The sequence below is a fragment of the Triticum aestivum genome, chromosome 4A (genome assembly GCF_018294505.1).
Source record: "Triticum aestivum cultivar Chinese Spring chromosome 4A, IWGSC CS RefSeq v2.1, whole genome shotgun sequence".
Taxonomy (NCBI): domain Eukaryota; kingdom Viridiplantae; phylum Streptophyta; class Magnoliopsida; order Poales; family Poaceae; genus Triticum; species Triticum aestivum.
This window is the reverse complement of record NC_057803.1, coordinates 589,505,538-589,520,052: the sequence shown is the minus strand read 5'-3', so window position 1 is coordinate 589,520,052 and position 14,515 is coordinate 589,505,538. Positions and strand designations below refer to the sequence as shown.

The window sequence follows — 14,515 nt, the reverse complement described above, 5'->3', positions numbered from 1 at the left end:
AAAAACAGCTGTAGAAAATCTGATGTGAAAAAGATGTAGGTCATTTGTCAAACCAGCTGATACAGTCTTTTCAGATTTTGGCCCGCAGCGGAATCAGATTTTGGAAAGCACGTCCTGGGCTGCTTCCGCTTTTGGTTCAAATTTTGATGGCGGATTTCTGAAATCGGATTCTGCTAGGTTCGCCCTTTGATTCAGATTCTGCTGCGCGGCAGCGTAATCCGTCGATAAAAGCTGAACCAAACAGGGCCATATGTCCCTTCTTTTAACTTTGCGTCCAGCGAATTGACAAAAAGTCACACACATCAACGTGTCCAAGAGGGGAGTTCAGAAAAGAAAGAGAAGAAAACTTATCCAAGAGGGGGGTGCACCACGAGTAGAGCCGTCGGCCAGAAAAGCGCAGAACGCACGCACCAGGGTTCTCACACGACACGCCTCGACGTTTCCATCGTTCGTCACGCCGTGCCTCCATCGACCGACCGATCAATCAAAAAGCAAAGCGTATTAAAGTCCGCCCTTCCGTGGCCCGGACGTCGATGATCTGTGGCCAGCGGAGCGCGGCGACGGCGACCGGTGGCGACGGCGGCGCAGGGTAGCGTAGCAGTCGACCAGGCCGACATACCACACGCACGCACACCCGAGGCCAGACGCAGGCACGGCAACGGGTCACGGAGAGCTCGCCGCGGCAGGGACGTGACGTGTGTGGTGGTGGACGGCGCTCGCGTGGCTCAGTTTTTTTTCCCCGTTTCCCCCCCTCCCTCCTCCGCTCTCCAGTCCAGGGAAAGCTCCCGCCCTCGCCGCTCGGGGAGCGGCAGAGAAATGCGACGGCGATGCCCCCCTTCCTCCCCTCGCTGCCCCTCCCAGCCCTAACCCTATCCCTACCCCTGCCCCCCGCCCCCGCCCCTCGCCGCCACCGCGTCTTCGCCGCCGCCGCCGCCTACGGGCCGCAGCCCTGCCGCGGCCGCGTCTGCGTCTGCGCCGCCTACAGGCCCCCGCCGCGGCAGCCCTACCGCCGCCAGCCCGCCCCCGCCCCGGCCCCGCGCCCGCCCAATGCGCCCGCGCCGCCGCAGCGCGGCCCGCGGGGCCAGGAGGAGCTCGAGGAGGCGATCTACGACTTCATGCGCCGCTCCGACAAGCCCGGCGCCTTCCCCACCCGCGCCGAGCTCCTCGCCGCGGGGCGCGCCGACCTCGCCGCCGCCGTCGAGTCCAGCGGAGGCTGGCTCTCCCTCGGATGGTCCTGGTCCTCCGACGACGACGCGCGGCGGCCGGCTGCGTCAACGGCCGGCCCCGGCGTGCACCCTGAATACCCGCCCGAGGCGGGTCCTTCTGGCCGACCGCCAAACTCGGCCGCGGATTCCGTAAGGTGGGTAACCGAGCCGCTCTGTAATGTAATGTGTCCCCCTCTGTTGATTGCTCTGCGACGACTTGCTGAATTCCGAGTGTTGCAGGGAGCAGCAGGAACCGGCGCCGTCTGGGAGGCAGCCGGAGACGGAGGAGACAGAGTGGGTGCCTGCTAAATCTCTTTTGAGTTATTTTGATTGATATATGCTGGTTCCTTATTGATTTTGCTTGTTGCTACGTAATCGATTGCAGGGAGGCAGGGTCTGGGGCAGGCCTGGAGGGAATGCTCGCCAGGCTGCGGAGAGAGAGGGAGCGTGCGCGGCCACCGCCACGCAGCAAGAATCAAGCGGGAGGGCGAGGTCAAAATGGCGGTATGTGCAGCTTCGACTCTTGGCGTTCTATCGAAACATGTGTTGTTTTCAGTTGTGCAACATGAGCATCTTCTTTGCAAACAGTTATATGTTTGTTGATAAGGGAACACCAACTTTTGCAACCAATGAAACTTTGCATAGTATACAGCTCATTGTGCCATATTGTTTAGTTACAGCCCGTGGAAGGCTTAATGCTCTGCTGGATAAAATTAATGCTAAGCTCATGCCGGGCAGGAAGGAAGTGCCGCCGACAATAGTTCATGCAAAAGCTGTCTGTTCTCACGGACCGGACTTCCCTTTCCCCCGACATATATAACTAGCAGTGCAGTAGTTTAGCGCTTTCCATTTAAGGTTGCAAAGGGGACAAACATACCGTTTTTTGTTCTATGTCGCTTTCTAAAAATAGAAGCGTGGCGTTAGAACTTTCTTTCTCATGATCCGACATATTTTTTGTCGTCGTGCTACTGCTTAATGTAAAGTTGTTTGCACCTTGACAGCACTGCAATTATTTGAGTAATCGTGAATCTACAGAAGACTACCACATTATTTTGTTTGTGCCTTTTAATCATAGTAGTAATATGTTCTGTTACATACAACTGGTTTAGCTTTGTTATTACTCTGCCCATTTCAGCATTTGGTCCTTCCAAGCTAATGGCTTTTTTGTGTTAAATCTCTTACAATACACGGAGGATAATTCATTTTCTATTTCAAATATGCTGCTGTTAATAGTTGCCCCCTAACACCTAAATGAATTGAAGGGTCCATGCTCCCTAGATATACATGGTTGATTGAAGTTAGTAGACTCTGCGTTTTGCAAATATATTTACTAATTAATGACCGCTTTAAGATTGACCATGTGTTTAGGTATTTTACTGATTTAGTGCACACGGATCATTTTCTCGGTACTCTATTAGTATCAACAGTAAAAAGTACACATTGTAAACTTTTGGCTGGAGACTCGGAGAGGAAAATTGAAAGAGTTCCACCTTATATAATAGAAAATAGCGTTGGTTTGTTATTGATGGACAACTAATGGATATTTTTTGTTAGAGAGCTTCTGGATAATTATGTATGTGAACCTTTATTCTGATGTACCATATACTTAATTTCTAGCTGGTGTTTCTTCATTTGTATATTAATGATCATACTTCTGTGTTACATACATGCAGCTTTAATGAACCATAATGGAGCTCCTAGTCGAAGTCCAACTAATGGCATGTACACTCGAAGGATACCTGTGAATGGAAATATACACCGCTCTCATTCTCAAAATGGAATACCAGAGGACAACAAATCAAGTAGTTCGGCCAATGATGCATGGCGAACATGGTCTCTTGACAAGAGTCGGTTTTCTGATTTTGAAGGTTATATGATAACTTAACTTTCTTTCGTTGCGCATCATATCTGTTATGATTATTTCATAACATGTTTAATATGCTGACAGCCGCTGAGATCCATCCTTTGAGCAGAAAACCACCAAAACGTGCTGACCTGAACACTGTGTTGATAGAAGATGATGTTCCTGGACCATCTAATGGTGTGGTTATAAATGATTATCCTAGTGATCATGTAGACTCTGAAAGAGATGAGATACATGCACGTTTTCAAAATTTGGAATTCGATCTTGCAGATTCTCTTAAGACATTAAGATCAAGATTTGATGGAGTTTCGTCATATATGGTGTGTCTCGTCTCTCGTATCATCTTCTTTACTTATCTATCTTTTGTTGTGAAATACTGGTGGGATACGTGATCTTGAGATTTTAGTGTGGTTTTGCATTCAGTTTTCTTCACTTATGCATTTGTAAAGTTGTTTATGCATTGTACTAGACATGGCTCTGCTGTTCCTAACAAAACACACCTGAAGATGTGGTTCTGCTTGCTCTAATTTTCTCTTTATGCACTAAACACTGTCTGCATCATACCCTCGCCCATCACTAGAAAAGTGCCATCTTTGGATGCATGCAGTCAAATTTTTTGATTTTGACTAACACTGTAACAGTATCCTCATCAATATGCAGTCTGACAACATGAAAATGGTACAAGTTCATTTGCCAACGGAACAACTTCCATAAATTTTGATTTTATATCTGTAGATATTCACTGTATATCCACTATCTTTTCTTGCAATGTTGTGATTTCGCAACGCAAACAAATGACTATAGCTAATAATATTCCCTTGCAATGCTGATTGCTGAATGTAGTTGTGTTCTCTACGAGGAAGTAGTTAGCTAGTCGCAAAATAAAAAGCACAGGTACGGAGACATGGACACAGCGATACGCCTAGGGGACACGGGATACGGCATTAAACAGCCATTCAGGGATACGGCGAGTATATATGAAAAAAATTAAAACATGCCATGTAATATAGAGTTAAAAAAATGAAGAGAAACTGAGATAAGATCAGAATACTGCCCCATTTCCATTTGTTGTATTGTTTTTCAAGTGCTCAATGATTGAATTAATTGATCCTCTAGACCCATGTCATTGCAACTTGCAAAATACATCAAATGCTAGTATTAGTCTATTAGAGAGTAGAGACTGGAGAAGACATGCAACAAAGGATGCAGGTGTAACTTTCACCCTCACCCATGGACGATTGGCCACCGGTGGTGGCGCTCCCAAACGCCATGCTCCCTAACATCAAGCAACAATCAAAACAGCAGCACCAGGCACCAGCATGCAAGTGAGCAGCAGCTCAAGAGCAAGCAGCAACGGCATGGACGCATGGGGAAGCAAGCAGCAGACTCAACAGCAAGAAATCGAGCAAAGATATGAAGAGGTTGAGAAGAGGCTGCTGGGGTTATCTGCTTGAGCGTGGTTGCCATCGGGCGGTTGAGTCCAGGGGGCGGCGGTGATAGCGCGTTCGACTTGGAGCAGCGTTCCTTTAGTGGCAAGCGTGTGTGCGACCTTGCAAAATAGGGTTTGTATCGGGCCAAGGCTGTTATTGAGCTTCCTGTGTCCCCAACGTATTCCATACGTATCCCAGCTGTGTCTTTGTTTTTTCCTTTCTTTAATTAGGAAATCAGGGGATACTGGGGGACACGCGTATCTTGGCATGTCCGGCCATATCGCCGTGTCGCAACGAATTAGGACGGCAATTCGGCAGTTTCGGCCGTTTCCATGCTTTGTTGGTCGCAATGATTTAGTTTGCAAATTATTACACATTCTTGTTTTTAGAACCATTGTATTACTGGTAGGAAGTTTCTGATTTTCGAGACTTGGCCCACGCTGATATGAAACTAAAACGATAATGGAAGATCTTGATGCATCTCATCTTGATTTTTCTAGAGGCAATATACTTGTTCTGAGCATCCATCTTTGCCCTTCCATTTTCCAGTCAAATGGCGAAGAAGCAGATGTGGTAAATGGGTTCTCTGATGATTGGGAATTTGAAGAGACAAAAGTAATGCATGCCCAGGAAGAATTACGGACAATCCGTGCTAAAATAGCAGTATTAGAAGGCAAGGTGGCGCTAGAAATAATGTATGGTCACTCACAATTGAATGTTGTTCATCTACGCTTTTTATTTTGTATCAATCTCTTTTATGACTTATTCTGTTGATATCAGTGAGAAGAACAAAATAATTGAAGAAAAGCAAACGAGGCTTGATGAAGTTGAGAAGGCTTTGAGTGAGCTCCGCACAGTATCTGTTGTATGGCCCAATCCTGCTTCAGAAGTTCTATTGACCGGTTCTTTTGATGGGTGGACAAGCCAAGTAAGTGCATGTTCCTATTCTCTGCTTAATTAGTAAATATATAAACTTCAGTAACTAACTATAAAATGAGTGGCAGTTCGTGATTTCAATTTCTATCACTCTTTGGTGTTAGTTGTCAGGTGAATTCCATTGATTTATGTATTAAGTTGAATATTAATGAAGAGAGAAGCTGGATCTATTGCTGCTCTCCTAAGTTGTGTAAATGCAATTTACTGCCAACACCTTATCATGTGCACAGTTAATTCATTTCTTAATGAGTGCAAAACAAACACAATACTCCCTCCGGTCCATATTACGGAGGGAGTACTTAATTTGATGTGGTTCACACACAAGTAAAGTAACTTCAGGAACTAGCAACATGATAGTTACGAGAATGGTAGGGATCGAAGGCGCCCAAGTGCTTTGAAAGATGTTTATTACGTATATGTTTCTAGGAGTAAAGCAAGTTTTTAATCTGATTTTGGTTGTTGGTGCTGTTTTTGGCATAGGCACAATTGTGACAACACGTGTCCATAACTTTTGTGTTAGAAATACTACGTGCTATTTGGATTTGGAAGTTTAGAAACATTGTTTTATATGCCAAAAGAAAAAGGAAAAGCACATGGAATCTTCATATATTTGTTAATACTCCTTCCGTTCCTTTTTATGGCTTGTATTGGTTTGTTGGAAAGTCAAACTTTTCTCCCTTTGACCAAGTTTATAAAAGAATCAATGTATGCAATACTAAATACATAAAATATGGAAATATTTTTCATGAAGGGTCTGATGATACTGATTTGGCATTGTAGATGTTGATACTTTTTTCTATATAAACTTGGTCAAAGATGGAAAAGGTGGACTTTAAAAAAACATCTTATAAAAAGGAACGGAGGGAGTATGTATTTATCATTTTATATTAAGTGGAAACTGAAGCAGCACAATTTTACAAGAGCTTCACTAGGCAAGACCTAGCAACAAATATACTACCTCTGCAACTTTTTATAAGACATTTTTAGAGTCTATGACAATGTGAAAAATGTCTCATATTAAGTTAGGGAGGGAGTATATCTTTATCTGGTACCTTTAGCTGAGATTTAGTCAGTTCCTAGGAGGATACTGGTCACATGACTGACATATCCAAAAGGATGTTCAGTAGTTCAAGCACATATAGGATAGGTACTAGATGTAGAAGCCTGAAGGACAACATTCTGCCATTATAGATCTTAGTTTCACTTTCATATGTATGGGGGTGCTGTTTAGTTTTATTTTGTATACATGATATTTGCATTTCCATGGAGCACACAACACAATTCAGATCAGCCAGCAGAAGAATGTTAGTAGTACAAATCAAATTTGGTTCTAGAGTAAGAAATATTACCTGTGTCCCAAATTACTTGTCTTAGATTTGTCTAGATAGGGATGTACCTATCTAGACAAATCTAAGACAAGTAATTCAGGACGGAGGGAGTATGAATTTGTTATGCCATTTCACCTCTCTTGTCGCTCCTTTGATATAACTTTCAAGATATTGAATATTTAAACATCTAATTATATGAATGTCCATGGAATGTTGTCTGCTTTGGGCTGTGTACTGCAGGAAGTCTCTTTGTTACGTACTCCCTCTGTACCGAAATACATGTCGCTGGAGTAGCAGTAAGTCAACTACTCCAGCGACATGTATTTCGGTACAGAGGGAGTAATATATATAGCTCTGTGCTTGCCTGCTTAATCACACTCTGTTCCATGTGCCTATGACACGTTTTGTCATCTATCTACACATCATCATCGCTATCGTCTTATTCTTGAGTATAATCAAACACTGGACTATTTCCTTTTTGTAGAGAAGGATGGAACAATCAGAAAGCGGCATTTTTTCGTATAACCTGAGGTTGTATCCCGGTAGATATGAGGTAATGGCGTGCTATTCTGCTTTCATTGTCACTGCTTTCTCGTCATCTGATAGTGGGTGTTGGTTTGTGCTTCAGATTAAATTTATTGTTGATGGTGTTTGGAAGAACGACCCGCTGCGCCCTAGCGTGAACAACCATGGGAACGAAAACAACCTTATGATTGTCACTTGACCTGCATCCTTGTAGCAACTGTGTAGATTATAGATTGTCATCAACAATGATTGGTGCCAACTGATTAGATCTCTTCTTTCTTCCGTGTAGCTTATCAGTTTTTCCTGCCTGTCGTTTCTTCATTATTTCTTAGAGAGCCACGCACAACTTCAGGGTGTTGTCTTCGCCCCGCTGAGATGGGAGAAGAATGTAGCTGTTGGTGTGTGTGTTCTTTCCTTCCCCCTCTTTCATCTCCCTGGAGAAGCATAGTGGGGCACTCGAACGCCCCGGTGGCGGTTGGGGGTAGTTCGCCGTCGGTGTCTCAGGTGTGTGTAACAATGTACATATCCCGTGATAGCAAAGTTGTCCATGGTTAGTTTGTCAAGGTGGTGGCGTGCCTGTCAGTGTGCACGCACTGGTTCTTACTATAAGATCCAGGCCGGGAACTCATCCGATAGAACTCACTCGCAGAAGGTTAGCAGCTCATGCACAGATACAAAACACAGTGGAAATGTGAGCCTCCATTGGGTCATCACAGTACAGTTGAAGGCACATTATGCCTGAAACCAACCACAAGTACAGTGAAATAGTTTATCTTCCATTTTAACAACTTACAAGAAAGAAATTAACCACCCCATTGTTGTTTCTTTCATTTTCAACAACTTACAAGAAATTAACCACCCCATTGTTGTCTACAGTACATTTCTTCCTCTCTTTCCCCGCCCACTTCATCTATAGATTGATTGATTTCATAACAGCAGAACCAAAAAATTATAAGAACACAGAAGGGAAATAGCTACTGTGGTATGTATAAGACACGTGAATTAATCACCTGACCTTATTCTACCCCCTTCTTCCCCATTGCATCAAGCATCTCTGGTCCCCTTGAACCTGTACCACCTGGCACAGATCATGAAGTAGACGAAGTTGAAGACGCCGATGCCGGCGATCATCCAGTAGAAGAGGTCGAGCCTGCCCTTGTTGAGGTCCTGCGCCAGCCAGTTCTGGCCGCCCCCCGTGGTCCGGTGCACGATCGTCGTCAGGAAGCCGCTGAGGTAGTTCCCGAGCGCGAGGTTGCAGAAGGCGAGCGCGCCGGCGACGCTCCTCATGTGCTCCGGGATCTCCTTGTAGTAGAACTCGATCTGGCTGATGAGGTTGAAGGCCTCGGAGAGGCCGAGGATCATGAGCTGCGGCACCATCCAGAAGCTGGACATGGCGGAGATGCCGCCGCCGGTCTGCGTGGTGCCGATGTTGGGCTGGTTGAGCGCGATGTCCCTGCGCCGGTCCTCGACGACGGCGGAGATGATCATGGCCACGGTGGAGAGCGCGATCCCGATGCCCTGGCGCTGGAGCAGCGTGAAGCCCTCGTCCTTGCCGGTCACCTTGCGGAGGCGCGGCACGAGGAGGCGGTCGTAGATGGGGATCCAGAGCGTCTGCGCGAGCATGGCGAAGACGGTGAAGGACGCCGCGGGCACGTGGAAGCTGCTGCCGAGGCGGCGGTCGGACTGCAGCGCGGAGAAGACGACGTAGGTGGACTGCTGCACCACGGCCACGTAGTAGATGATCCCGGTGGACCAGACGGGCACGATGCGGATGAGGCATTTCACCTCCTCCACCTGCTGCACGGTGCAGAGCCGCCAGGGGTCGGCCGCGGCGGCGCCGCCGGAGCGCACCTCCTCGGGGGCCGCCACCATGGCGGCCTTGTCGAGGCACCGGAACTGGTCCGTGTGCGCGAGCTTGGTGACGATGGCGGAGGTGTGCGGCGGGTCGAACAGGTCCTGCTTGGGGTCCTTGGCCTGCTTGAGCGAGCGCTTGGCGAAGGCGGCGGCGAAGACCTGCACGATGGTGGTGAAGGGGGAGCCCTCGGGGATGACGCGCACGTAGAGGCGCGTGCCCATGAAGAAGAGCACGCATGCGAGGAACATGAGCGCGGTGGGGATGCCGAGGCCGATGGCCCAGTTGACGTTGCTCTGCACGTAGATGATGACGGTGGCGGAGACGAGCATGGCGGAGGTGAAGGTGAAGTAGTACCAGTTGAAGAAGCTGTTGATCCCGCGCTTGCCCGACTCGGTGTGCGGGTCGAACTGGTCGGCCCCGAACGGCATGCTGCAGGGCCGGATCCCCGCGGAGCCGATCACCAGGAAGGCGAAGGCGATGAAGAGGACGGCGAGCTGGTAGGAGCTGGCCTTCTCGCAGACCTCCCCCACGCCGCAGTCCGCCGGGTGCAGGCTGTCCGCGCCCGCCGTCAGCGTCAGGAAGAACATGCCCTGCGATGGGAGGAGGGAAGAGGAAGCAGCGTTAGTCAGTGCCGGAGTGAAAGGCTTTGTCAAGAAGATTTTGTTAGTTTCCAATGATATAATTTCTTATGACATGCGTCAACATTTTGTTAGTTAAATTTATGATCAGAATTCGAAACAAAATACAATGGGAACCAATAGACCAGGACGGTGGTAGTAACTCGAAGCCGCGTAACGTTCAGAATTCACAGTGCAAGAAGCAGGATTCAATCATGTTATTCCGAGTTTACTGCACTGCACTGCACTGCCAGTGACCGGCAGCAGCCCGACGATTCGCCTCGCCGTGCACACGCCGCCCCGCCCCCCACCCACCTCGCCGCGCGGCCGTGGTCACCACCATGTCCCCGCCCGCGCCCGATCCCCCCAATTGGCTGTCGTTGTCAGTCAGGCAGGCGAAGAAGCTTCTCCTTCCAGCACAGCAGCTCGGCGGAGCCAGCCCAATGGCGATACTATTCTCATGATTGAGACAGGGGTGGGTGGCCACTGGCCAGCGATGGCGGCGGCTGACATTGACGCCGCAACGTGGGCTGCTGGCTGGGTGCTCCTGGACAAGGCACGGATCGCTCTCGTGGCAAGAGAGATGCGCGCGTCCTGGAGCGTGCGGGGCGCGCCATTTTTCCACGGGACCGGAGCGGACCGCCGCGTTGGGCCGGTCAATGTTGACGGCGGCTGCCATGCCACTCCGGCCGGCCCGCAGCGAGCGAAGACCGCCGCTCGTGGCCGGGTCGTGCAACTAGCTGGCAGTCACTACCAGGACAAGCAGATAGTACTACATGTCCTCTGCCAAACAAAACAAAAACAAGCTAGTACAAGCTAGCGGTACAAGCTACCAGAAACACGATGAGATCCGTATCGCACGGAGCCAACGACCAGCTTAGCGGTACAAGCTAGTACTCCTACTTACTAGTTGATGGAATGATGGAGGACGACAGGAGCACGAGTGACATTATACCAGTACTACTAGTGCTTCACATTACGAGTCTTGGCAGTAGTAGTGCACTACGGTGTCTTGAACAAACCGTAGTAGCGTGAGCAGATGTGCTGTGGCATGACTCGCTCGAAAACGACAACACTCTTAGCCCGTTAAGTAACGCACGTAGGGCAGTATAATATGGGGTTAGTGGAGCGCAAATCATGAGTTGCACCTCACTCACCTCTGCGCCGCTTCAAAAGCGCGCTTTAATATTCACGCCACCCTTTTCACAAAGCGTCATTATGGTCAGGATTATCCATGCCCCTAAGCATACTCCGTCCTCAACATACCAAGTCAACTGAATAAATGGCCTGAAACTTCAGCTCATGACGCTCCAACCGTTATTATTAGCGCGCGCCACTCGCTCTAGTTGCGAATGGTCACAATGAGGAGGAACTTAGGAGTAACATCACACACTCCAATACAATTTTGCTTATGTGTCACATATTTAATAAAGAGAGAAGTGCTTATGGTAACTACTACCTCCGTCCCGGTGTATAAGTCATTCGCGTAGTTCTAGGTCGATAATTTAACTATCTAAATATGTATTATATGTGACAAAAAAAAATTTAGAAACTACATTCCGTGTGGAAATCTAGTGGTATACTTTTCATGAATATAACACAATATTTATTCCTCAAATCGATGACCTAGAACTACGCGAATGACTTATACACCCGGACGGAGGGAGTAGCTAAGTTATCGGAACATCACACACTTCAAGAAATAATGAGTCTATATATAACCTAATAAATACATTGTTGCATGACACTACATAGATGTTCCTACCTACTGTGACAATGTATTTATTAGGTTATATATAGACTCATTGTTTCTTGGAGTGTGTGATGTTTCGGTAACTTAGCTAGTTACCACAATCACCTCTCTCTTGTCACCAGCCTAATGCTGATCCACATCTACTACTGCGATAAAAGAAAAACAATCGCGCGTCGGCGTTGACGAAGAAGGCGCGCACGCACGCACGTGGTCGATGGTGCCATGTGCAGCGACACACAGTAAAAATTATTACTGACGAGAATCGTTCGAGGCCAACACGAAAGTGCAGGCTCACACAGTGCGCCACGACAGGCCTACCAACTCCCCCGCCGCACCCCACCCACGGATCTACAGTCCCGAAGCACGAGCACGAGCCAACTGAATCTCGAGCCCCGACCAACCCGAGAAAGGGGACCCGCGGGAGCACAGAGCGCCCGGACATCCGCCTCGGTCTCCGGCCCCGATCCCCAATTCGGGAGAGCCGGCCAACGGCGTCCTGCGCTCATCGGCGCCGGCAATTCGCCATGAAAGCGAGCGAGAAGAGGCTACTGCATACTCCTACTACATACGGGGCGCTGGATGGATCTGGTGGGAGTTGGTGGGGAGAGGAGAGGGGAGGGGCTCACGATGAGGGAGGCGACGGAGGCGATGGCGAGCGCGAGGTAGCGGCCGAGGTAGGCGTCGGAGAGGAAGGCGCCGACGATGGGGGCCAGGCTGGTGGTGCCGTTGAGGCCGTTGAGGAGCGTCGCGGCGTCCACGCTCCGCATGTGGAACACCTGCGTCAGGTACACCAGCAGGTTCGCCGACGTGCCCAGCGTCCCCAGCTTCTCGAACGTCTCGTTCCCTGCATGCCACACCACCCCCTAGATCAGCTCGGCTCGGCTCAGCTCAGATCCCGGCCAGCTCCAGACCACGCACGCACGCACGCACGTACCTATGATGAAGGGCATGGCCTTCCAGCCGTGGTACTTGAGGGCCGGCCGGGGCGGGTGCGGGCTGTCGTCGTCGCCGCTGCTGCCGCCGCCGCCGCCGTCCATGCCCTTGCCGGAGTCCATGCTCTTGAGCTTCTGCCCGGCCTCCTCGTCCTCCCGCCCGCCGCCGCCGCGCATTCTCGCTCGCTCCGGCGGCCGCTGCGCTCTCGCTCTCGGCCTCGCCTCTTTCTCCCGGGGCGGGTGAAGGTGGGTGGGTTTCCTTGCTTCGGGTGCCAGCAAGATGAGACTGAGGGGAGTGCTCTGCCTGCTCGCTCCCTTTATACAGAGGGTGGGAGGGAGGGAGGGGACAGTGGTGGTCGCCACGATGCCAGGGTTTTCTCCACTTCCACTCCAACTCTTTCCTGTGCTGCCAGAAGCAGGGGCCCCTGCTGACAGGGAGTATAATAACTCTCTCCTTTGTTATCCGAACAATAGCGTTGTGTTATTTTCAATCACGATAGTACAACAAACACTACAAATAATAAAAATTACATCCAGATCCATAGACCACCTAGCGACGACTACCAGCACTAAAGCGAGCCCAAGGCGTGCCGCTGTCATCCTAATGGTCGGTCCAAGGGGGCCGACTTGAAGACGAAGCCTGATCTTGGCATGCAAGCCAAGAATCCCTCACGGCAAGGTCAGCGAGGGACTCTGTAAACCCTAGGCTCTGGTCCCCTTTATAAGGTGGGGCTAGGGGTACTAGCTCGAGGCATCTGTTCCATTATACACAGACCTCGGTAGTGTTCATCATCCTCTACTTCTAATCCCCTCGCGCGAGGTGCTTCCACATCAATCCAAAACCAAGCAGGAATAGGGTATTACCTCGATCACGAGGGATCGAACCTGGGTAAAAAAAACGAGTGAACTCCCCTCCAGTACTTCCGGCCACGCTCTCCACCCTATCGAGGGCACTGACGGTTTTCTACCTTGTCAGATGGCCTGTAGGGGCATGTGCACGTAGACTTCCTGGTTGCCATCGACAAGATTAGGCCGGCTCTGATACGGGAGTGGTGATAGAGACACGTCGGCGGCTCATTCTGGCGGTAAGAGTGGTCGTTCACTGATCCAGAGACCTCAATGGGCTCCGGTACGGTAGCGGTGATAGCGGCGCGTCGGCAGCTTGTTATGGCGCCAAGCGTTGTCGTTCAGTGGTCCGGAGACCTCAATGTATTTTTTATTATGTTTGATGTGTTTTGTACTTCTTGTGAACTTTTATAATAAATATATATCTTTTAAAGAAAAGATGCGCTTTCCCCTTCCTCCCTTCCGCTCTTCTTTAGTGTCAAGAGAGGCGAAAAGGGGGTGGTTAAGCAAATCCCCTCATCTCACCAACGAGGGCGTTCATCCCTGCCTCCTCAGCTTGCTTCGGCGGTGGGAGAGGTTGGGTTCTTGTTCCTCTTGGTCCGGCTTGTAGATAGGGTAGTTGTAGTCCTCGGCGGCGACGTATTGATGAAGGAATCATCGTCGGTTGGGTTGAATAAATCGGCGGCTCCTCCGCCCCTCAGCTAGTGTCGATGCTACCGGCTTGAGGATGACGTTCTTGTCCTGCCGATCTATGGATCGGGCCGATGCCCGACTCCCTCCTCCATTGGTGGCATCCGCGGTTTGGGGAGTGTGTGTGTGTGTGTGGGGGGGTGCTCCTCGGGAATCTCTGGATCATGCGAGTGGTCGGATCCTCTGGCTAGTTGGTGAAGCAGCGTCAGCAACCTTCTAATGTGAGTAACGTCCTCCCCTGCTTCTTCATTGTTGTGTCGGCGAGTCATGCATTAACGGTGTGTGATAATGTGCCACTGTCTATCTAACCATCCGATCGCTGGTTGGTTCTCTGGTTCATTTTAACTTTGGGTCACATCACACGAGTGCCTCGCTTCTTATTGCGATCCTCTGCTTCTATCTTTGGAAGCGATTTTGCGGGTGGGTGTGGGTTTCCTTGCTTCTGGTACCAGCAAGATGAGACTGAGGGGAGTGCTCTGTCTGCTCGCTCTCTTTATACAAAGGGAGGGAGGGAGGGAGGGAACAGTGGTGGTC

At 49.7% G+C, this 14,515-nt stretch overlaps 2 protein-coding genes across 2 annotated transcripts; one reads left to right on the top strand and one right to left on the bottom strand.

The window, feature by feature from the left end:
• Positions 1–492: 492 nt before the first annotated feature.
• On the top strand, positions 493–7,576 carry LOC123087251 (protein FLOURY ENDOSPERM 6, chloroplastic). The gene is made up of 9 exons (XM_044509216.1): positions 493–1,360; positions 1,446–1,499; positions 1,591–1,709; positions 2,879–3,073; positions 3,154–3,389; positions 5,049–5,194; positions 5,280–5,427; positions 7,248–7,316; positions 7,392–7,576. The coding sequence occupies exons 1-9, from the start codon at positions 828–830 to the stop codon at positions 7,485–7,487; spliced, it is 1,596 nt and encodes a 531-aa protein (XP_044365151.1). The 5' UTR covers positions 493–827; the 3' UTR covers positions 7,488–7,576.
• Positions 7,577–8,043: 467 nt separating this feature from the next.
• Positions 8,044–12,752, bottom strand: LOC123087250 (protein NRT1/ PTR FAMILY 2.11). Its single transcript, XM_044509215.1, has 3 exons — positions 12,448–12,752; positions 12,140–12,357; positions 8,044–9,733 (listed from the first exon to the last, which is right to left on the bottom strand). The coding sequence occupies exons 1-3, from the start codon at positions 12,620–12,622 to the stop codon at positions 8,333–8,335; spliced, it is 1,794 nt and encodes a 597-aa protein (XP_044365150.1). The 5' UTR covers positions 12,623–12,752; the 3' UTR covers positions 8,044–8,332.
• Positions 12,753–14,515: the final 1,763 nt, after the last annotated feature.

Excerpts from the sequence above, each read along its gene's own strand:
- LOC123087250 (XM_044509215.1), bottom strand. The coding sequence starts at position 12,622 with ATGCGCGGCGGCGGCGGGCGGGAGGACGAGGAGGCCGGGCAGAAGCTC. Across the intron at positions 12,358-12,447 it reads GGCCATGCCCTTCATCATAG|GGAACGAGACGTTCGAGAAG; the intron begins GTACGTGCGTGC and ends TGTGGCATGCAG. Across the intron at positions 9,734-12,139 it reads CCTCCGTCGCCTCCCTCATC|GGCATGTTCTTCCTGACGCT; the intron begins GTGAGCCCCTCC and ends CTCCCATCGCAG.
- LOC123087251 (XM_044509216.1), top strand. The coding sequence starts at position 828 with ATGCCCCCCTTCCTCCCCTCGCTGCCCCTCCCAGCCCTAACCCTATCC. Across the intron at positions 1,500-1,590 it reads CCGGAGACGGAGGAGACAGA|GGAGGCAGGGTCTGGGGCAG; the intron begins GTGGGTGCCTGC and ends AATCGATTGCAG. Across the intron at positions 3,074-3,153 it reads TCGGTTTTCTGATTTTGAAG|CCGCTGAGATCCATCCTTTG; the intron begins GTTATATGATAA and ends ATATGCTGACAG.